Source organism: Rana temporaria, chromosome 2 (assembly GCF_905171775.1).
Source record: "Rana temporaria chromosome 2, aRanTem1.1, whole genome shotgun sequence".
In the NCBI taxonomy this organism is placed as follows: Eukaryota; Metazoa; Chordata; class Amphibia; order Anura; family Ranidae; genus Rana; species Rana temporaria.
The window spans coordinates 190,884,187-190,908,148 of record NC_053490.1 but is presented as its reverse complement, the minus strand read 5'-3'; the positions used below and the strand labels follow the sequence as shown (position 1 = coordinate 190,908,148).

At 42.7% G+C, this 23,962-nt stretch overlaps 1 protein-coding gene across 1 annotated transcript in view; it reads right to left on the bottom strand.

The window, feature by feature from the left end:
- Positions 1–23,962, bottom strand: part of NEPRO (nucleolus and neural progenitor protein) — a 30,102-nt gene that overhangs the window by 5,587 nt on the left and 553 nt on the right. Inside the window, exons 2-7 of the mRNA XM_040336186.1 lie at positions 21,058–21,209; positions 15,954–16,030; positions 14,488–14,619; positions 13,420–13,497; positions 4,537–4,874; positions 1,422–1,480 (exon numbers count right to left, since the gene is read on the bottom strand). Of these exons, the coding sequence (XP_040192120.1) occupies positions 1,422–1,480; positions 4,537–4,874; positions 13,420–13,497; positions 14,488–14,619; positions 15,954–16,030; positions 21,058–21,209 (836 nt within the window). The remainder of the gene's footprint in view (positions 1–1,421; positions 1,481–4,536; positions 4,875–13,419; positions 13,498–14,487; positions 14,620–15,953; positions 16,031–21,057; positions 21,210–23,962) is intronic.

Sequence of the window (23,962 nt, the reverse complement as noted above, 5' to 3'; positions counted from 1 at the left end):
GGAGGAAATATAACAAGCTCAGTTATAGAAAGACTGAGGAAGTGGCGTGACATCCGTACCGATATGTCATTCAGTAAGTTTGAGATCCGTGAGGAGATCAAGGGGGTTATACTCACTGTGGAATTTAAGGCGTTAATACTGTGCATTGTGTAAAAAGACTATTTGTTCCTGTCCTCCGATCCCCCCGCCCCCCATCTTTTACTGTCCCAATCCATCTGCTGAAAGTACAGTGTCTTAGGAGGCACTCTGCATATGCTCAGTTTGGTGTGTATTGCTATAGAGTTGGTTTTTGTTTTGGGGAGGGTGCATGTGATCGGCACAGGGCCAATCAGCACTGTCCAGACAGAGGGTCAGGGGTCATGCAGCCTTTTATAGGACAGTCAGAGAAGAATGAAAACTCATCCTACAAGCTTTAACCAGTGCTTGACCAGACACTTCTAGAAGTCACAAGACTGCTATATCCTGCTGATGAGAAATAGTACTTAGTAGTTTATATTTACTAAAATAATTGCATTTCCATGTTCTGTGTACTGTGGGAGACAGATTTAGCGAATGAAGGGTCTTGGGTTTAGTAACACTTTAAGCTCAAGTACTCATCTAAATTAAAGCCAAACCGTGTAATAGAGAACCGAGCGCTGAACTCAGCCGTCTACTTTACAAGGAGCCAATCAGTTATAATGACTTGATTATATAGGAATAACATTATCCAAGTACTGTCACAGACTATTATTAGTAAGTTCTTACAATAGCAGCCATAGCCATTATCATTGTCAGTAAATGGATCACAGTCCACTATAAGATGTGGCCAAGATCAGCATAAATTACTAATTTCATCTATACCAGGGCAAAATCCAGTGCAACACACTAGTGCAATGCCAGGGTTACTGGTGTTCCGGTTTCTGGGAATACATAGGACAGAAAATAACCAGATTGTATATTCTGACACCAATCCAGAGAATCACTTAATTGGTAAAATGCAATTCTGAAAGGCAGAACCCACCTCCAAAAAAAACAGCAGAGAGCATACCCACATTACAGTCTCACTCCTCCTATCGCAAAATGGCAACTCCTCTAGTTACATTGCCCATAAAAAAACACCAATTGAACAAATATAATATAAAAAAGTGTTATGAGATTTGCAGGCCTCACCCGTACCCCAATAACCATATTGTGACCACTTTTCTCATTCTCTCATAACTGATGTGGCAGAACTATAAAACCCAACCACAGAGCTCTTACAATTGTGATTTATGTGAAATGACATACAAGACATTTTATTGAAACTTTTTTTAGCCATCACCAAAACTGAAATGTAAAACAAATGTACTTGAAAACAGCCTCTACTAATGCTTTTAGTGTCTGCAAGTGACAAACAACACAGTAGTTGGTCCCATTCGCAGAGAAATGCCATTATTACTTACTTGGAAATGGTCACCCTCTGACACTAGTAATGCTTTCACATCAAATTCATCAAGTTTGTCTGCATGTGACAAAGGACAAGTCAGTTTTAAAAGTTGGTCACATAAAAAACAAAAAACAACATTTTTTTAGCATTCAACTTTTTTGTAACACAAGAATCCTTATTTATGGTCTTCGCTATACTTGGGTTTGAGAGCCAACTCTAATGCCCCATACATACGATCAGGCTTTTGCCCGGCCAAACTCAGATGGGCATAGACACAGTCGGAATTTCCGATGGAAAATGTCAGTCAGAATTTTTTCCATCAGAAATTCTGATCTTGTGTACGAGGCGTAAAAGGGCTTTAGCTGGCAAATGTTACCTCCAGCAAACACAGAACATTAAGTTTTGGGTGAAATGTTGTGGAGTGTTGTTGTTTAAACCCAACCTATACCAACATCATCTTGTCAGTTTGTACATTTGAAGACAAACATGCAAGAGCTGTCGTTCTTATGATTTCTTTAATGATGCAAGCTCTTAGGCTGTCCACTTAATTCTAAAGGAACTATTTTGTGAACCACGGACCGAAAACAAATAGGTAGCCACTGAAGTCTGAAATCCTCGAATGGATGCTTGTTCCTGAATTAAAATCCCAAAACAGTTTTAATGCTTTTATAAATCAAGCCAGAACTTTTATCCTCACAGTCTGACCCCCATTATTATCCCAGAATGATCATATAGGAAGCTATTGGGTGTAAATCAACATCATCATCATCCATTCACAATTGTGTAATTTGTGGTGGGACTCTCCTTACAGTCGACTTAGGCCCCATACACACGGGAGGATTTATCCGCGGATACGGTCCAGCGGACCGTTTCCGCGGATAAATCCTCTCGAGGATTTCAGCAGATTTCTATGCGATGGCGTGTACACACCATCGCATTGAAATCCGCGCCGAAATCCTCTGGCGATGACGTGTCGCGCCGTCGCCGCGATTATGACGTGGCGACGTGCGCGACGCTGTCATATAAGGAATTCCACGCATGCGTCAATTCATTACGACGCATGCGGGGGATCCCTTCGGACGGATGGATTCGGTGAGTCTGTACAGACCAGCGGATCCATCCGTTGGGATGGATTCCAGCAGATGGATTTGTTGTGCTTGTCAGCAAATATCCGATCTGCTGGAATCCATCCCAGGGGAGATTTATCCGCGGAAAAAGATCCGCTGGCGTGTACACACCATAGGATCTATCCGCTGAAACCCATTTGCTGGGATTTATCTGCGGATGGATTCTATGGTGTGTACGGGGCCTTAGAGAAATCCCACCCCAACTATCTTGCTCCCCTATATGAATACAAGCTAGAAGAGGTGCTCATATACCACTGCTAGAGAAGTTGCTCCAGGTTCGTTTTTGTGCCAGTCATGCGACCAAATGCCAGAACACCAATCACAGGACCTCTTTGGATTGGGGAGAACTATAATAAGGCAATCAGCACCGTTTTGAGGGCCCATGCACGTGGGGCTTTTGTAGGCAATATGGCCACACAGTGTAAAAGAGCCCCTTTGTGTGGCAACTGGGAGCCACATCTGCCACATAATTCCACCCATAAAAATATATTATAGAACACACTGTACAAGTGTATATGCGTGCAAACGTCGGTACTCTTGTTTTAACACGAACATGGATGCATTCCCCAGTGTTGCGTTAGGGAAAATATGCACACACACACACACACGACTATTACACAAGTACCAGTTTACATATGTATACCCCCATACAGCATATTCTATAATACAATTTTTTGAACAACGCAGTGATGTTGTTCCATGGTGCCACAAATACAGACATACAGTAAAAGCTTGGTTTGCAAGCATAATTTGTTCCAGAAACATGCTTGCAATCCAAAGCACTTGTATATCAAAACATTTTTTTTACAGGGTATAGAAGAGAGGCACCTCTTAGGCCCCGTACAGACGACCGAACATGTCTGCTGAAACTGGTCCACGGACCAGTTTCAGCAGACATGTTCGGTCGTCTGTACAGCCGAGCGGACAGAATTCCAGCGTACATTTGCCCGCCAGACTGTTTTCGAGCGGACAAATGTTTCTAAACATGTTTAGAAACATGCCCGCTGGAATCCTGCCCGTCGGACATGTTCGGTCGTCTGTACAGACTTACCGTACATGTCCGAGCGGCCGCCATCCCTCGCATGTGACGAATAACTTCGACGCATGCGTGGAAGCATTGAACTGCCAGGGCCGCGCACGTCGCGGCCTCATCGCCGCGTATCTTGTATGCACGGATTTCTGTAAGATGGTGTGTACAGCCATCATACAGAAATCTCCGGGCGGGCATGTACGCTGAAAACGGTCCGGCGGACCGTTTTCATCGTACATGTTTGCCCGTCTGTACGGGGCCTAAGTGTAGCAATATGTTGCTAAAGGTTGTACCTTCATTAAATGTAACTATATTGCTACACTTAGAGGGGCCTCTCTTCTCTTTTATACTCAGTTGTGACATGATACTACTCTTATATCAAGACATCGCTTGTATATCAAGGCAAAATGTATTAAAACATTTTGCTTGTCTTGCAAACTTGCTCTCAAACCAAGTTACTCTCAAACCAAGGTTTTACTGTATTGTACACTGTATGTTTTACAATATGCCCACAAGCAGGAAAAGGGTAGGACAGTGGTGTGTTTGTGTGGGGTATATGCTCACTGTATGAACACAATGAGGGAGGTATGGATTACCCTCTGAAACATGTTCGATTGGCTATTGCATTCCGGGAATTGACAGCTCCTCTGACATTTCTGGAGTCTTCTACATCTCTCTGGATTCCTGCATTGGCATCGCTTCAGCGATCCCAGGGGCTCCGGTCAGGACTTGACTGTCGGCTTCATACTGAGCAGATTTAATGCCCATCACTCTAGGATGCTTGTGATTGCATTAGAACTTGTTCTCATTCAATAAAATAAAAAAAACACCAGTGATGTCTTGGTGCCTCTCCTTCCCCCTTCCCTTTCTTGCTCACTTTATAAATGTTACGTTTCACAATTTACCAAAAAGCAGCAAGGTACAGAAGGTTACAGGCTCTAATTTGTTGACTTTTTTTTTTTCCATACTCTTACCTCTCTTTAATCTTTTAACTTGTTGCCCCAAATCGATAACACTTCCCTTTGCTTCTTTTGGTTCCATAATGCTTGGCATTTTTAACTCTTCAGTAACCAAATCATTTGTTTTAAATAGTTCATTCAGCAGTTGTACCGAGCCCTTCTTGGAGAACATTTTTGGTAGTTTTCTATTAACCAAATCATTGAACACAGGGCCAAGGTAATGTTCAATCTTGAGAGGAAACTCAAAGTCCTTAAAGTAAGGCATTTTCTGAAATGCTGACACCTCGAGTTGTACCAATATTTGCGCACTGTATAAGGAGATAAGTCTTTTCAGAACTCCTCGGTACATAACCCTAAAAAATAAGAACACTGCATATAAAATAAAGTATCATGACATGATTTTTATTACACTAGAACTTTTCATACTGATCTCTTTTTGCTTCAGTTAAAGATGAACTCACATTATGTCCACCGCCTAACAGTCCCAAGTGCTGTCATGAAATTCACTTGTAGCCCAACAAAGGAACAGTGGCCCAGATTCACAAAAGAGATACGACGGCGCATCTCCAGATACGACGGCACAAGGCAGAGATACGACGGCGTATCTATGCGACAGATTCATAGAATCAGTTACGCATAGATATTTAGTAAATCCGACAGGCGTAAGTCTCTTACGCCGTCGGATCTTAACTGCAATTTTTTTTTTGCCCGCTAGGTGGCGCTTCCGTCGAGTATGCAAATTAGCTAGATACGCGAATTCCCGAACGTACGCGCGGCCGACGCAGTAAAGTTACGACGTTTACGTTAGGCTTTTCCCGGCGTAAAGTTGCCCCTGGGTCTATGAGGCGCAGTCAATGTTAAGTATGGCCGTCGTTCCCGCGTCGAAAATTTATAAAATTACGTTGTTTGCGTAAGTCGTCCGTGAATGGTGCTGGACGTAATTTATGTCCACGTCAAAACCAATGACGTCCTTGCGACCTCATTTAGAGCAATGCACGCTGGTATTTTTTAGGGACGGCGCATGCGCAGTTCGTTCGGCGCTGGGACGCGCATCATTTAAATGATACACGCCCCCTACCCGCCGAATTTGAATTCCGCCGGGTGATTTACATTACGCTGCCGCAACTTTACACGCAAGTGCTTTGTGAATAAAGCACTTGCCTGAAAAACTTGTGGCGCCGTAACGTAAATGAGATACCCCGATCTCTGTGAATCTGGGCCAATGTGTTTTTCTAAGCATACCATTATATTTCTCCTACTCCTGAGGCCCAGAACATGAAACAAGAGAGCATTAAATGATACCAATATACAAGAATTCAGACACAAGTGTGTTTAAAGTGGTTGTTAGCCACTACAGTATAACCATACAATCCCCTCTGTAAAATACCATTATGAGCCATGTCTTTCAGGGTGGATAAAACTCAACGATAATAAAAAAAGAAAAAGATGATTTTGGAGTCCAAATATTTCTAAAGCTAGTTTTCTATTTAAGATACATTAATAATTTAGTTTATTCAGCATGAAATTGAGCTTAGTTATGTAGCATGTTAGAGCCGGTTCACACTAGGGCGACACGACTTCCAGAGGCGACTCCGACACGACTTGAACCACAGGGCGATCTGGGGCGATTTACAACACAACTTGAAGTCGTCTCCAGGACAGGAGACTTTCCAGTGGCCAATAAAACAACAATCAGCTCTGGGAGAGGGAGGGGGAGGGAGGGGGGCAGGAGAGGTTTCCCTGAGAAATGTATGTTATCTTCCTGGAAAGTAGCTTCAGATAAGACAGGATCCGACTTCTGAGGCGACTTCCATTGAAATCAATGGGTACAAATCGCCTACAAGTCGGATTGAAGTAGTACAGGAACCTCTTCTGAAGTCGGATCGCCTTGAGTCGTGTGTATTAACACTGCTCCCATTCACTTCCATTGTTTTTCTCTACAGCGCAACTTGAGGCGACATGAAGTCGGATCGCAAGTCGCCCCAGTGTGAACCGGCTCTTAGGCTGTATATTCTGCAATATTTATACGTTTGGTAAACTCATTCAATTAATCCAAGCTGTGCAAGCCGATACAACATGCATTCACACAATTTCACAGTACCATGAGATAAAACAAAGTTCAGGAATATTCCTTTATCCCATTGTTTTGCAAATCTATGTACACTACAAACTGTATGATGAGTCGGTTCGGATATCGCTGTTTTACTAACCTGACAGCTTACTATTCTAAATAGAATCTTTAATATTTGCAAAATGAAGGTTTCCTAACTACCAGCAAGAATAAGTCCTTACATTTAAAGAGCCCCTGTTATTTCAGATCTATCATAGCAGCACCTGTTAGCAGGCATGCAACCACCTGCTCCCGCCACGTCCCTCAATGCTGCATCACCAGCTGTCCCATTAACCACTTGACATCCTGCCCATAGTCATACAACGTCCACAGTCCCCTCCACCTACGGTTAGAATCACTCACTAGGGAACATATTTAACCCCTTCAGCACTCCTAGTGTTAACCCCTTCCCTGTCAGTCACATTTACACAGTAAATCAGTGTAGTTTTATAGCACTAATCGCTGTATAAATGTAAATGTTCCCAAAAATGTGTCAAGTGTCCGTCGCAATGTCACGGTCACAAGAAAAATCGCAGATTGCCTCCATTAAAAAAAAAAAAAAAATGCAATAAATCTATACCCTATTTTGTAGACGCTATAACTTTTGCGCAAACCTATCAATATATGCTTATTGCAATTTTTTACCAAAAATATGTAGAAGAATACGCATCGGCCTAAACTGTGGATTTTTTTTTTTTTTTTTAGAGAGATTTTTTGGGGATATTTATTATAGCAAAAAGTTAAAAATAGTTTTTTTTTTTTTAAATTTTCACTCTATTTTTGTTTATATTACAAAAAATAAAAACCGCAGAGGTGATCAAATACCACCAAAAGAAAGCTCCATTTGTGGGGAAAAAAAAAAGGACGTCAATTTTGTTTGGGTGCAACGTCGCACGACCGCTCAACTGTCAGTTAAAGCGACGCAGTGCCGAATCACAAAAAGTGCTCTGGTAAGGAAGGGGGTAAATTCTTCCGGGGCTGAAGTGGTTAAAGTGAATGGGACTGTCGGTGTGTCAACAGTGGGTCAGAGGAGAAGCCACTGCGGGACAGAGATGACAGTTTCGCTTTAAAAATTATGATTTAAAATCAAGTTGAATTGAATTAACCACTTAAAGACCCGCTCACGACTATATACGTCCTGTTTTTAAAGATGGATATCTCGGTAACGGCGGCAGCTGCTGCCACAACCGAGTTTTCCATCTTTTACTTGAGCGGTCCTGTAAAACGATAGTCTCCGCGGCGGATTCTGCCCCTCTCCCGCCACTTACCGGAGCCGTCGGCAGCGGAGGAGGCGATCGGGTCCTGTCCCCTGCTCGGCTGGGATACGAGTGAGGGCAAGATGGCCCCCACCCGTCCCCATAGCATAGCAGGGCGGAAGTGACATCAAAATGTCACTTCCGCCCATGCTTCTTAAATCAATATTTACTTGTTGTCATCTTTTCAAATGACATTTTTTTTTTTTTTTTTTTGCATTGAAGTCTAAATATGAAATCTGAGGTTTTTTTGACCCCAGATCTCATATTTAAGAGGACCTGTCATGCTTTTTTCTATTACAAGGGATGTTTACATTCCTTGTAATAGGAATAAAAGTGATCAATTTTTTTCATTGTAAAAATTAATAAAATAAAAAAAAATAAGAAAAAAAAAAATAAAAAATACGTGAGTAGCGCCCGCATATGAAAACGGTGTTCAAACCACACAAGTGAGGTATCACCGCGATCGTTAGAGCAAGAGCAATAATTCTAGCCCTAGACCTCCTCTGTAGCTCAAAAATGCAACCTATAGAATTTTTTAAACTTCGCCTATGGAGATTTTTAAGGGTAAAAGTTTGACGCCATTCCACGAGCGGGTGCAATTTTGAAGTGTAACATGTTGGGTATCATTTTACTCCGCGTAACATTATCTTTCACAATATATAAAAAAATTGGGCTAACTTTACTGTTGTCTTATTTTTTTTATTAAAAAAAGTGATTTTTTTCCAAAAAAAGTGCGCTTGTAAGACCGCTACGCAAATACGGTGTGAAAAAAAGTATTGCAATGACCGCCATTTTATTCTCTATGGTGTTAGAAAAAAAATATACATAATGTTTGGGGGTTTTAAGTAATTTTCTAGCAAAAAAAACTGTTTTAGTCTTGTAAACGCCAAATCTGAAAAAGAGCCAAGGTCCTCAAGTGGTTAAAAGGGTTGTAAAGGTTTTTATTTTTTTTAAATAGGTTCCTTTAAGCCAGTGCATTGTTGGTTCACTTGTGAACACAGCTTCTCCCCGCAGGAATGTAGTCCCAAGGGATGGGGCGAGCACGCTGACTAACCCCCAGCCAGAACGGCTCGGAATATGGGGGGCAAGCTTACTGAGGAGAAACAGGAAGTGAGAAATTCAGACAAAGAAAAAAAAACATTTAGAAGGGAAATCGAGGGAAAAAAGGTAAGTGAACTAACAATGCATTAGCTTAAAAAGGTACCTATTTAGAAAAAGAAAAAAAAAAAAAAAAAGAACCTTTACAACCACTTTAAGCCTTTTTTTATCATCAATTTAAAACCGATTTTATTTAAATCAAATCCACTCTGGTCTGTGTTATATAAAAAAAGATTCCGATTGCTACCTATATCAGAGTGTCTCCCAGCGCTCATGTGACTCCTCGACTCTTCTCTCCACAGCTGATGGCTCCAGCAGGAGGGGCCAAGAGCTCCCACTGATGGCTCTCTCTCCTCCCTGGCTGACATCAGTGGGAGCTCTTGGCCCCTCCTGCTAGAGCCATCAGCTGTGGAGAGGAGAGAGAGCCAATGGGGCACATAATGTTATTTTACAGAGGGGATTGTATGGTTATATTGTAGTTATCATAGCAGCAGGAGGGGAGGGCTGGGGAGTGGACAGAGCTGACAGGCACGGAGGGAAGGGGAGAGAGAACAGGGGAAAGCAGACTGGAGAGCTGCGGATGACAGAGGCACGTAAATTGACCACGGTGTCAGGGCTCAGCAGCCATGATAAACTGGTCAGTTTACGGGGGGGGGGGGCAGGGGTTTTACAGCCAGGCAGGATCAGCCAGGTATTTCAGGTGATACGGGGGGCAATTTACACGGCACAAGCACTGTGCTGTTATTCATGCTTCAAGGAAACAGGATGTGATTTTTTTTTTGGTTTGTTTTAGGGTAACACTTTAAGTCACTCCTTTTGCGCTCCCTCAACTTAGCAGCAAAGCGATGTGAAAATAGGGCCAGATTCACATACATTTGCGGCCGTGTAACGTAACCCGTTTACGTTACACCGCCGCAAGTTTACAGTTTTAGTGCCGGATCCACAAAGCACTTACCTGGAAACTTGCGGCGGTGTATCGTAAATACGTCCGGCGCAAGGTGGGCCAATTCAAATGGGCGTGTGCCATTTAAATTAGGCACGCTCCCGCGCCGGACCTACTGCGCATGCTCCGTTTCCCAACTCCTGTCGTGCTTTGCGCGCAGCGACGTCATTTTTTCGAACGGCGACGCGCGTAGCGTAATTTCATATTCCCGGACGGCTTACGCAAACGACGTTCATTTTTAAATTTCGACGCGGGAACGACGCCCATACTTCATAAAGCAATACGATTGCTGTGTAAAGTTAAGGCACCCAAAATGACGACTAACTTTGCAACGGGAAACTAGACTAGCGGTGACATAGCGAACGCGAAAATCCGTCGTGGATCGCCGTAACTCCTAATTTGCATACCCGACGCTGGTTTACGACGCAAACTCCCCCCAGCGGCGGCTGCGGTACTGCATCCTAAGATCCGACAGTGTAAAACAATTACACCTGTCGGATCTTATGTATATCTATGCGTAACTGATTCTATGAATCAGTCGCATAGATAGAAACAGAGATACGACGGCGTAACAGGAGATACGACGGCGTATCAGGAGATACGACGGCGTATCAGGAGATACGACGGCGTATCAGGAGATACGACGGCGTATCAGGAGATACGACGGCGTATCAGGAGATACGACGGCGTATCAGGAGATACGACGGCGTATCAGGAGATACGACGGCGTATCAGGAGATACGACGGCGTATCTCTTGTTTATCTGGCCCACAGTGCTTGGAAAATAGAAGAGAAACGTTTACTATGGCCAACAGATTCACTTTAAAAACAACCTAAGCTTTCTGAGGCCCTTCTACGCTGTAAAAAACAAACAGTTATACTAGAGTCTAGTTCGCACTGCCTTCAGCTTGTACAAGAATAGTGTGTACAACCACCTGTTAAACACAGATGTAATAGGAGCGCTGACAGTCCATTTAAACAGGCTGCTAGCATTCTAGGGTAAACTTTAGCACTACTTGAAGCTTGAACCTACTGAAGCCTGCCAACAGCTTGTTTAAAAAGTGACAGCCAGGTTTCACATTAAGATCTGCATTTAAAAATTTAGAACTGGAACTGAACAGATCTTTAAAGGCTTTAACAAAATTGTTTATAGCTTGCTCTGCACGCTGCTCTTTAAGCAGTTGAAGACTGCACAAATAAGACCATAAAGAGACTGTCATCAGATTATACATTTCAACAACAATCTACCAAAGATTATATGTGCATTTAACACATTTTATGCATGTCAGTTGCCTGAAAAGCCTTTCTTGTGTAGACATCCAAAAGCCCCAAGATTGTTGCCAGGTGCCATTGTGATGTCAGCAGCACCACTCAGAGCTGTCACTATAGTACTACCCTACACTCCTCCCCTGACAACTACATGAAGATTATATAGGGAGTTGAGGGGCTGAGGAGTAGGTAAGCACAGTGGGTAATTAAACCCTCCCAGAAGAAGAGAGGGCTATGACGTGAGAGTTCAAAAAGACACAATACAAGTGACTAAAGATAAATTTATCTAAAGGAAAAACGCTACAAGCAAGCATGAAAAAAATAAGATGTGTGCGTTTTTGACAGGGGCTCTTTAAAAGTATATGTAAACCCTAGCAATGAATGTATTATATGTGCCTCCTCCCCTTTCGGTCTGTTAAATATATACACCATTAAGTGCAACAAAAAAAAATACCTGTTGATCCTGACAGAAATATAGAGCCCTTTTGCATCCTTTGCATTCCTCCTGCACTATTTCAAGGAATCTAATCAGACCCGCTTTGCTCTCTTCCCTAAACTGCAAGCCCCCCTCCTCTGTTGGGGAGAAGAAAGTAGGTGGTAAAGAGTACTTCATAAATTAACAACTGGACAGGGCTGATACCATTCCTTGAAATTTAAAAAAACTGATGTCCAGCTTTACCTTCACCTTAAAAATCGGTCGTTTGGGCCAAACTGTCCCAAAAAAAAAAAAAATTTTCTTCATTATATCTGCGCCCACTGAGTGCGCTGTACAAACTGTATGTAGCCCCAACTACAAACAGTATGCAGCAATGTGTTCCAGGTGTGAGATAAGACCTGCCCGTCTCATACCTGGAACAAAATTATGTCAGGCTAAGTGGCATTTATAGGCAGCTTTGTATTCTATCAGCTGAGTCGGAGAGGCGGGTTGATGAGATCAAGATCTCAGACTTGGCCAATCAGAGAAAGGTTTGTAGTCATTGATAGAATAACAAAGCTGCCTATGAATAGCCGAGTGCCGTTCAGTCCGACATGATTTTGTTCCAGGTGTGAGATGAGACCATCCTGTCTCACAACCGGAATAGAGTGCTGTATATGGTATTTAGCTGAGGCAGTTTAAACAGCATGCCCAGTGGGCAAACGTTAGTAAATGAAAAAAGATGGTTTGGGCAAGCTTGGCCCAAGCAAACTATTTACAGTGAAAGCTGGACATCAGCTTTAAGAAAGGCAGGGTGGTGTCAGCCCACAATAAGATTTTTTTTCTATTTGCAAGGATAAAACTTGAGGAAAATGTGATCGTATTTGCAGAGATGTACTGCATTTTTATTTTGCTGTGACATTTTAAAGTTCTGTCAGAAATATAATGTAGACCCTTGTAGTTTCTGTACAATTATCTTCCAGGGGGGCACACCCCAAAAACCAGGTCACTCAGAGCCAAATACTGCATTACTGCAAGAAAGTCAGTGTGGCGCTCCACTCCCTCCTCCGTTTCCTGTACCTCATGACTGACCTATTACTAGGATTGCAGCTTCAATGACAAATCGTGACATGAAAGAGGGGACAGAGCCAACTTTCTATAGAAAGTTAGAATTTGCATAAAAGTGTGCCCAGGCATCTAGAAGGTAACTGTGGACAAGTTGCCATGCATTAAATCCCAACTCCACGCAACTAATAAAATGATATATTGAAGTAAAGCTGTGCCTGCACTGCAAGGTTTAATTGCTCATTTAGTTCTAAGGGAGCAAAAAAAGATTTACCCGATCCTCCGCTGCCCCCACAGCATTTTCTCCCCCATGCTCCGAAGGTCTAAGGACCTGATGTGATCAAGACCAAAGCAGGCTCCACTAACCCTACACACGACGTGAGGATACTGAAGCACAGGTCACTGTCAGAGCATAGAGAAGCCCCATTTGCCAAAGAAGCACACAACTGGGTAAATTAAAAAAGGTTTTCTCCTTTCACCTAGACAAACTATTAAACCCTTGCAGTACAGGCACAGCCCACTGCAAAGGATAATTTCAAAATGTTCCCTGAGATGGGCTTTATCATCCTAACACTTTACAAAGGGGATTTACATAGCTTAAACCAACAGCAGCATTTCCAAACTTATAATTTAAACTCAGAACTTGCATTTAAAGAAATCAGTACAGGACTTTTTGTAGACATGATACTCCTTAAGGATGAATATTACTAATGGATAATGAAAAGATAAAAAAGGTACAAACCATAAGCGGCTCATCAATCCCAACAGTACAACATTTAGAACTATAAACTCTTCCAAGTTCAAGTGCTGCAAACATAAGCTGTTTTACTGGATAAAGGAATAATAATATCCAAAACTGATTACTTTTACATGTATCAAAATAAGCAAGGTTTCGGCCAGTAATAGAATCTATAAATCTCTAATATATATCTATATTCCATATCTTTAAGAGAAAGTCAGTTAGCTAGTCTAACATCTCACAAACTAAAACAGAACAGTTTAAAGTGGAACTCCAGCAACAGGATAGGATAGTCATTTTATGTTTCAAGTAGCATCAGAAGCTGATTGGCTACCATGCACGACTGCACCAGGTTTTGCACTCTCCAGTTTTAGTAAATGAATCCCAATGACTCCCCAAAAATGAGACAGCAATAAAATCCTGTTTTTAATGTTTCTTTCATTAGTTAAAAAAAAAAAAAAAAAAGTAGAATTGTTCCGATTGGGAAGATTTCCTCTCACTTTCTGTCCTAGGTGGCACTCTATATGGGCTTTCAGTTAAACAGCTGGATATAAGGTCTATGAGCACGGTGGCACAAGCAAAGCTTGTTATTCACTCATTAACAGATCTCTGCAAATGAATGAATTGGCTGTGCAGATAGACCCAGTTGTATGAGGCTCCATTTCAAATTTGAAAACCCCCTGCATGCAGTCTCAGGGGGGCTGCTTAGCAACATGTTATACACTAAACTCATGTGCAACACGTGCCTCTTAATTTATTAATTTCAATAGTGACTGCAAAAAAAATATGCATGCATTTATACGGTCTTTGGCACTTTCTGCACCAAACTATAGACCCAGGTTAGTTATGTATGTGAACAGCTAAATCAAGCGGCTCCTAGCGTCTACTAAGCTTTCATGCTACCAGTGTTTATACAGAATCTCACAAGAGTGAGTACCACCCTCACATTTTTGTAAATATTTTATTATATCTTTTCATGTGACAACACCAGTAAGAAAGGTTGCTTTATATAAGCATTCCTTTTTGAAATCTCACATATCAGGAAAAAACAGAGACAAAAGCAAAGGATACTGGAAAGCCTTGCAGCAGCAATCCATCAGACGTAGTAATAACTTGCAAGCACCCAAAATCTTCATAGACACTAGTTCCATAATAGGCTGGCTAGGAACAGGGACACAGCTTTCAGTTTTCAGCTCAGTTTTACTAAAGAAGAAAAACAAAAACGTTTTCTTACAAATTTACAATGACAACTGATGGCAAAATGTTGTGCCCCCTTAAACTAATTGGTGTCTACCTCCAAATTTTTTTTATAAAAAGAGAAAAATAAAGGGGAGTTTATTTTGCTACAACAACCCCCCCCCACCCCCCCACTTACTGATACCAAGTTCCACCATGATCCTCCACTGCTTCCATCACAGCCCTTCAGAAATACTTACAACATCTGAGTAGGAGGGAGCATGGGACCTCCTCCCTGGATGCAGTGCTCAGGCCTGAACAGCCAATAACCAGGCACAAAATGAGGGAGCTTACACAGAGTTTGGACAGAGGAGCATGTAGAAGGCAAGGATCAGTAGGTGGGGGGGGGGGGGGGGTTTGAAACGACAGTAGTTCTATGATGTACATGCAAGTCAAGGATATTGTTGTCACAACTTCTTAGAATAACATGATCACCAAAATAATTTTTTTTTATAATAGAGATAGATAGAGATATATCTCCATCCATCAAAAAAAAAAAAGGTGGCGGGGGGAATCTGTGTCGCAGTATGGTAATCATATTGTTTTTAACATCATTGTATTGGTCTTACTTGCAACTAACATTTCAGATAGAGAGGCTAAAGGTTAGAACCCATCAGGTTTTCTTGTCATGAGATTACAGTGAGGATAATCTGTCAATGGGGACACGCATAATTGTCACCAAAACACATGAGGGAAATGCCCTTTGCTTTGTAGAGATTTCTTCTGACTTCTTTCTCCAGAAGAAGAGGGGCGAACAAACAAAAAAAAAGGGGGGGGGATTTTCCAAACTCAGCACAGACAGCAACAAAAAAAAGAATATTCATTAATAGATAATCTATATTCAAAATAAACAAAAATTTACTATACACACAAAGTGAGGAAGAAACATCTTGGCACAAAGGAAAAAGTTATAAAACATGCACAAGCTGAAAACAAAACATACTTCTGTTTCTTACCAAGAACAAAAAATGTTCAGCCTGTGTGAGATGGACAAATGTCAGACTGCTATTTTAGCCAACCCGAGGACTAAATTAGCATTTCTTCTCTAAGGTTTGTGAAAATCCAGAACTGGTAGCACTGATCAATGATAAAGTATCTTCCAGTGCAGGGATGCCAATTTTTTCTTTTCAGGGGCAGACACCAATAAATGATTTGTACTGTGCAATGATGTAAGGTCGATGAAAGCAGAGTAAACAGTTACAAAATACAAAATAGGCACTTCCCATATATAAACTGCTAAAAATAAATGTAGGACGTTGGGATATACAAGAAAATAGGAAGAGTTTATATACTAAACATACTTAGGACACAAGTCCAACATCTCCTGTATGGAAGCTTCCAGGCCCATAGTGCGTATTCGTCTTATACATTGCTGCACCTAGGGAAAGATGAACAAAAAAAAATCTGTCACCACAATATACCAGATACAAGTCCATTACAAGGACTGCAAAGTCAGTCCGTAGCTAAAACTGAAAATATCTTATTAATGGGTCACATGCAGGCAAGAAAATACAATGTTAATGTGGTTTGTTCCCAAAACATGCATGGTCAAGGAATGTAGAAACTTTACCTAAATACTTAAAGCTAGCAATCTGATGATCACTATAACATTGTATTCAAAGTGGTTGTAAACCACTGATGCTATATTAATACATTATATATATATATATACACACACACACACACACACACACATACACACAAAACACACCACACAAGGCAAAGGCATAATGTGCACTATAGTATGCACTGCATACTAGCATCACTGTACTGTCACCGCTGACGTGTTTCCCCGGTCTTTCTTCCCTCGTATCTGGCACAAAGCTCTGAAGTTCCAGCAAGGTATGCCGGAACTTCAGCGCGCATGCACAGTGATGTTCCTGGCTGCAAACAGGGTAAATATCTTCTAAACAGTGCATATTACCTACTGGTAACCCTTATTATAGGCCTACCTGTAGGTAAGAAAAAGCCTAAAGAAGGTTTTTCTACTATTCACTCAGAAAATATTGTTTACAGAAGTGCACTCATTTACAGTATCATGTCCATGACCGCGGCCATCTTAAAGCCACATATAGACACATAAAAAGCACATTCCTCTAGTACAAACAGCTAATAAATTTTAAAGGGTAAAGTAGTACAGATGGAGCATCAGATAAAGTATTTAAATAAAAATAAAAAATAAAAAAATTCCACACTGAACTGTCTGGGGAAAGTCCATATGAGCGTCTCAAAGTCTTAACCTATAAGCGGCAGGCTAGAGTGCATGATATGGGCAAGTCCATCAGTTTAAAGAAAAGAAACAAAAAAAACAACACACACACACACACGTGTCAGTTCATTGTAAATCACATATACAGGTATCTGTGATTTTTTTGCCCCCCTCTCATAGGCAAATCTGCTTTTAAATAAAATTGTCCCCAGATTCTATTTTCCAAACTAGAAAATAAACAGATTTTATTATCTAGCCCAGGTATCTGCAAACTTTCTAAACAAAATGGGCCCCGTTTACCATCTCCATGATTTAAAGGTGTCCTGACTGTGGCCAATGGGAATAGACAATGTCTCAGGCTTGGTGATCAACAGGAGAAAAAAATAAAAAAAATAAACATTGCGCCTATGGTCTGGAGAAGAATAGCACCCCATTGTTGGTGTTATTGGGAGGAATTCTGACTTACATCAGTGGGAGGAACAGTGATCTAGCCCAGCTTTTTTTCAACCAGGGTGCCTTCCGAGTTCTCCAGGGGTGCCTTGGCAAAGTGCCACAATTGTCAACAAGCCAGCAGGTGAATCAAGCTGGCCTTTTTTTGTTACTCAAAGCAACGGGTTTTAATTATGTAGCATTACAATCTTGGGCACTATGGGGGGCCAGCTGCTGTCATTCTAACAACCAATGATGTCGTAGGATAAGGAGGACATTGGGCTCTTGAGTACGTCCTTGTCTGTCGCTCTCCCTCAGCACCAGGGTTAACAGAAGGAGAGGAATAGTAGTCAGTACCAGTGTGAAAAGGTAGATTTGTTTTGTAAAAATAAACCACTTCCAATGTTGTGCCCTATGTGTGTCTATGATGCTGCATTATATTAAACTGTTAGTTTTTTTATGACAAAAAAACAAAGAAGAAAAGAAAAAAAGAAAAAAAAAAAAAAAAAAAAAAGAAGAAGAGGAAGAAAGAAGGAGTGCCACGAGATTGAGGGCTTTCTTGGAAGATTGGTTGGCTGACCAAATCTTAACCAAAGTAGACGGTGTAACGCCACCGCCTGACCTGAAGCTCTGGCCAGCAGAGGAATAGTGACCATGGCCGATTCACAAATGAATTTTAGGCCTTGTACTAGTAGGTCAGCTAGGGCTACCTCGTTCGAGGAAGCCTGATGCTTGTTTGGTGGAGCTTGTTTAATCTGGACACAAGAGGGTCCACTATCGGAGGCGAGGTCCATCTTTTCAAGAAACTCTCTTAAAGAGGGTTTCTGGTCCGCATCTTCAGATACCTCAGGCCAGGGTCATGAGTGCTAGTTATCCCTATGAGATTTTTGCCTTTATATAAACAAACTCCTACCATTGGGCTTTAGTTGGACTTTATTCACATTAATTTATATATTTGTATGTTTGGATACTCATCTTCATTCTTTGAGTATATTACTTTATGGCATTATTGAATAAGCGCACCATTCCCATCCTTTCTTTTACTGTATATTGGATATGAATCTTTCCAGCATGCTTACTATTACTATTGTAGGCTTGAAAACGTTAGTGAAGTCAAGGATAACAAAACTGCACTCCATTATTATTATACACGATTTATATAGCGCCAACAGTTTACACAACGCTTTACAGTGTAGAGGGGGGGACAGCACAATTACAGTACAGTTCAATACAGAAGGGACAGTAGGGCCTTGCTCATAGAGCTTACATTCTAAATGGAGGGGTGGTGGTACAAGGTAATAGCTGCGGGAAATGATTTGATGGGGGTGGCTTGGGGACAGTTAGGTTGGTGTGGGATAGGATTCCCTGAATAAATACGTTTTCAGGGATCTCCTAAAACGGTGGAAAGGTTCTGGGCTGATCAGATATACCGGGGCAGGGAGTTCCAGAGGATGGGAGAGACTCTGGAGAAGTCCTGAAGGTCAGCATAGGAGGAGGTCCTGGGAGGAGCGGAGGGGATGATTTGGGCGATATCAGCAGATGAGGTTGGTGATGTAGCTGGGGGAGATGTTGTGGTTATTTTGAATTTTCAACGGTGGGGTAGATGAAGCCAGTGAAGGTATTGTCAGAGAGGAGCAACAGTCACGGATCGGTTACTGAGGTGTATTAGTCTAGCAGCGGCATTCATAATAGACTGAAGGGGGGGGTAGCCTGCTTAAGGGGTAGGCCATTAAGGAGAGAGTTGCAGTAGTCAAGGTGGGAAATAATCAAAGCGAGAATAAGTTGCTTTGTGGTGTCATTAGTCAGGAAGGGTCGAATTCTGGAGATGTTGGAGGTTAAGGCGGCAGGATTTAGCCAGTAATTGGATGTGGGGGCTGAAGGAGAGATTCGAGTCAAGGATAACACCCAGCACCCTGGCATGTGTGGAGGGACCAATGGTTGTGTTGTTGATCCTAATGATAAAGTCATGGGGGTGGGGGGGGGACCAGGAAGGAGGAAATATAATAAGCTCAGTTTTAGAAAGATTGTCATTCAGTAAGTTTGAGATTCGTGAGGAGATCGAGGGGGTGAGTTGAGGAGTTGAGAGAGATAGATCTGGGTGTCGTCGGCATAGAGGTGGTATTGGAAGCCATGGGAGGTTTCATCTCCAAATACGGAAATGTTTCTTCACAGTAAGAGCTGTGAAAATGTGGAATAGACTCCCTGCAGAGGTGGTTCTGGCCAGCTCAGTAGATTGCTTTAAGAAAGGCCTGGATTTTTTCCTAAATGTACATAATATAACTGGGTACTAACATTTATAGGTAAAGTTGATCCAGGGAAAAGCCGATTGCCTCTCGGGGGATCAGAAAGGATTTGTTTTCCCCTGCTGAAGCAAATTGGATCATGCTCTGCTGGGGTTTTTCGCCTCCCTCTGGATCAACTGTGGGTGTAGATTGGGAATATGGGATTGTACGATATTATTTAATTTTTGTTTGTTTTTTAAGGTTGAACTGGATGAACTTGTGTCTTTTTTCAACCTGACTAACTATGTTACTATGTAATAAACTGGTCCAGGGAAGAGATATAGAGCGAGAATAGGAGGGGTCCCAAGGACAGAGCCTTGGGGGTACCCCAACAGAAAGAGAAAGAGGAGAGGGAGTTGTGACACTGAAAGTGAGCTAAGATAGATAGAAGGAGAACCAGGATAAAGCAGAATCGTGGAGGCCAAGGGAGTGTAGTTTGCTGAGGAGGAGCAGGTGGTCAACTGTGTCGAAGGCAGCAGAAAGGGCTAAGAGTATGAGTATGTCCATTGGTTTTAGCAGTTAGTAGGTCATTGGTGAGTTTTGAGTAGGATAGTTTCAGTGGAATGTTGTGTATAAAATCTGGACTGGGGGGGGGGGGGGGGGGGGGGTCGAGAAGGTTGTTGTCCGTGAGGTAGCAACTCATTCAGTCATGGACAAGGCTTTCAATAAACTTTTAGATAAACAGGAGCAGGGAGATGGGTCTTAAGTTATTCAAACAGGTGGTGTCTAGTGAGGGTTTTTCTAAGTATGGGGGGGTAACCAGTGCATGCTTGAGCGGGGAAGTAAAGGTGGCGAGGGAGAGGTTGAAGATGTGGGTTAGGGAGTTTAGGATAGAGCAGGAAGGTGGTTGCAGCAATTGTGAGGGTGTTGGACCTGTTGTGTTTGGTAGAGGAGAAAGTTGAAAAACCTTATATGGTGCCCCTAAGGTCGAGCAATAACAGAAGAGCACTATCCAGCCCTACTTCTATGTGCAATGACCATGGAAAATCCAAGCATAGAAACTTAAGCCCCATACACACTATCAGTTTTCCTGCAGGTTTTTCTCTTCAGGTTTACCAAAACCATGTAGTGCAAGGGCCTGCCTGATTGCATACAAATTGAAACTCTTAAGGTTTGACCTCATATTAGATGGTTTTGGTAAACCTGAAGAGAAAAACCTGCAGGAAAACGGATAGTGTGTATAGAACACTTTTCTGTGAAACCACCACGTTTTAGGACATTTTTTCCGAAACCATTCCCACCCACTGTTCATTTTCATTATATTGTACAGACACCAAATACTAGAAATGCTGATTTTTACCACCAACAACAAGGCGCCCGATAGTTCTCTACATGGAGCTTAAAAAAAGAAAAGAAAAAAGGATCCCATAATGCTGAATGCACACAGATGCTTTGTTCTGCATAGTACAGATACCACGATTAGTGGAGGGAATAGGCAAAGGACAAAGAAAATTTTTAGTCACATCAGACATTTAATATATGTACCTGTTTTAAAGCAAGATATGGCTTGTGAGCACTCAGCCGGTGATGATAAATATATAATACAGAATCCAAAGTAGCAACTTCAACATTTAGTTCTTTGCTCTTCAATACGGAGTCGGCAGCTTGACAGCTTTCTGAGAGATTGACGAGTTGTTCTAAATATGAAAAGAATGAGATTTCTAGATTGTTCACTCTGTCCATATACACATATAAATGGTTGCAATACACAATAACAAATGTATAAAGCAAACTAGCTCATATACAATAAACAAGCAAGCAACTAGTACAATTTAACCCCATAAACTCGCCATAATCATATGTGGAACTGATGGGAAGCTGCCACATATCCGCATATAGCAAGCACCCCCAGCAAAGTGACCACACTGTTACTAACAGCGCTCAATCAGTTTTGATGATCAGGAGTGGGGGGGCTCTCGATCACATGATTACCATGACTGCCAAATCACACCGATTGCATAAATAGGAATCGATCCATCTATGGATCTTTCCGCTCAGAACAATTGTAATTCAATCAGCTGCAGTGCTGAACGGTGTATTCTGACAGCAGGGTAGTCCCCGCGGTTAAAATACAATAGCGCAGTGGACAGGGTTCTTCTATCCACCTTGACTGTGTCAATAGGGGAGTCCATTTTCTTTCTTTTTTGTTCAGCCTGCTGACTGACCAAACAAAATGATTCACCTATGGCCATCCAGGAATTCAGTAAGTGAAGTCACTCTATTGCCGCGTACACACGGTCGGTTTGTCTGATGAAAACGGTCTGCTGGACCGTTTTCATTAGACTAAACCGATCGTGTGTGGGCCCCATCGGTTAAAAAATTAGGAACTTGTTTTAAAATGATCTGATGGATAAAAAACCTATAGAAAAAAAAACGATCGTCTGTAGGCACGTTCATCGGTTAAAAATCCATGCATGCGTCATGGGCAGATTTGGCTTTGGTGAAAAGTTTCTGTCATGGGTGCGGTTGCTATACTGTTCACCCAGGGCAGTTATTAGAGAGGCGGGACACATTTCTGATTCTTTTACCCTGCATAGGGTCACTCGGCAAGGGTGCTCGCTGTCCCCGCTCCTTTTCGCCATCGCCATTGAGCCTATGGCCGCCTTGATTAGGACAAACCAAAGGGTGAGGGGTTTCAACTACGGAGGGATTCAGGAGAAGCTTATGCTCTACGCTGATGACACCATGCTGCTTCTGGAAGACACGGAGGACTCCCTGAGGGAGGCGATGGCAGTGGTCGGCAGGTTTGGGACCTACTCAGGTCTTTTCATTAACTGGACCAAGTCCTCACTTCTGCTGTTAGACACGGCCCAGAGCGGCGGGGAGCAGTCGATACACAGGGTGCCAGTGTCTACTTGTATCAAGTATCTAGGGGTCCGGATTACTCTGGAACCGCAAGATTTTTTGATGCTCAACCTGACCCCATTGTTAAATAGAATTAGAGATAGAGTCAAAGTATGGTCGCGCCTTAAGATGTCCCTGGTAGGCAGGGTTAATCTCATAAAAATTATTTTTATGCCTCAGATCTTATATTTTCTTCACAACACACCCATGGTTATCCCTCTAAAAATGTTCAGGATTATCAACTCTCTTTTTAGGTCCTTTATTTGGCTGACTAAACCCCCCAGGGTTAGACTGGAGCAGTTACAGAAGCCCAAGTCAGAGGGGGGCCTTGCCCTCCCTAACCCTTGGGTGTACTATCTGGCAGCTCAGGCACAGCATATTGCCCGGGACGATGCCGGAGGGATTGGGATGGGGGGAGAATGGAGTGCAGTCTGACCCCATTAGGGCCCTAATGTGCCATGTCACCGGCCTCGATAGTGTGCCCACGGGTATGGAAGCTCTGGCGTATGCGAAATCCAATAGACGTTTCCCCACTTATGTTCTGATGCAAAAAATTTGGAATAAACTTAGACAACTACAGGGAGTGGAGGGATTCACTGAGTACAGTCCGATCTGGGCCAATGGGTATTACGAGGAGTTGCTCTCGTTGGATTGTGGTGCGCGGTGGAGGAGGTGCGGAGTCACACACTTGAGACACATATTTACAGCGGGTAGACGGATTCCCTTCCCGGAGCAGAGGGAGCGATTTCACCTCCCGCAGTCGATGCCTAAGCATCCAATCACCTGTGCCAACTGCTGTCACGGTGGTAGGGAACAGCCAGCTGAGCAGGTTTCAGTGTTCATGAGTAGAAGCTTGCTCAGAATTTCTGACGAGCCTGGTGGTGGCTCAGGAGTAGGTAAGTAGTTGACCCTCCAACACAACCCACTTCCCAATAGGGCTCATTCACACCAGCCCTTGCAGTAAAACATAGGTGTGCTGGTGTGTGCATTGTTACACAAAGATTTGTTTAGGCCCCTTTTACACAGGGCGCCACCATGAAGTGGGATCTGCTTGCTCAGCGAGGGATCGCCACAGAGGACGTGGAGGACAGGTCCACCGAGGACAGGTCCACTGAGGACGTGGAGGACAGGTCCACCGAGGACGTGGAGGACAGGTCCACCAAGGACAGGTCTGTGTCCGCTTTACTATGCTACAGACACATGCTCCCGTCTACAGGGCTATCGAATGGCGACAGAAAGCCTGTCCGTTTCCATCGGAGCCTCCAGACGGATGGGGAATAGGTCCCACACCGGTCTGTGTTTGGCAGACAGGATCGGATGGCAGCAACGTGTCCGCCACCATCTGCTGGTCCATAGAAGAGACTGGAGAGTCAGACTGTCCGCTGCCATCTACAGCTCCATAGAAGAGACTGGAGGGCACGGGCTGAAACAAAAATTACAGGGGGACCTGCTGGGATCGCCCATGTGAAAGGTGCCTTAGGTTTTTTTTTTTTTACTCTATTGCATTACAGTGTATAGTGCCACATAAAAATTACATTACATTCAG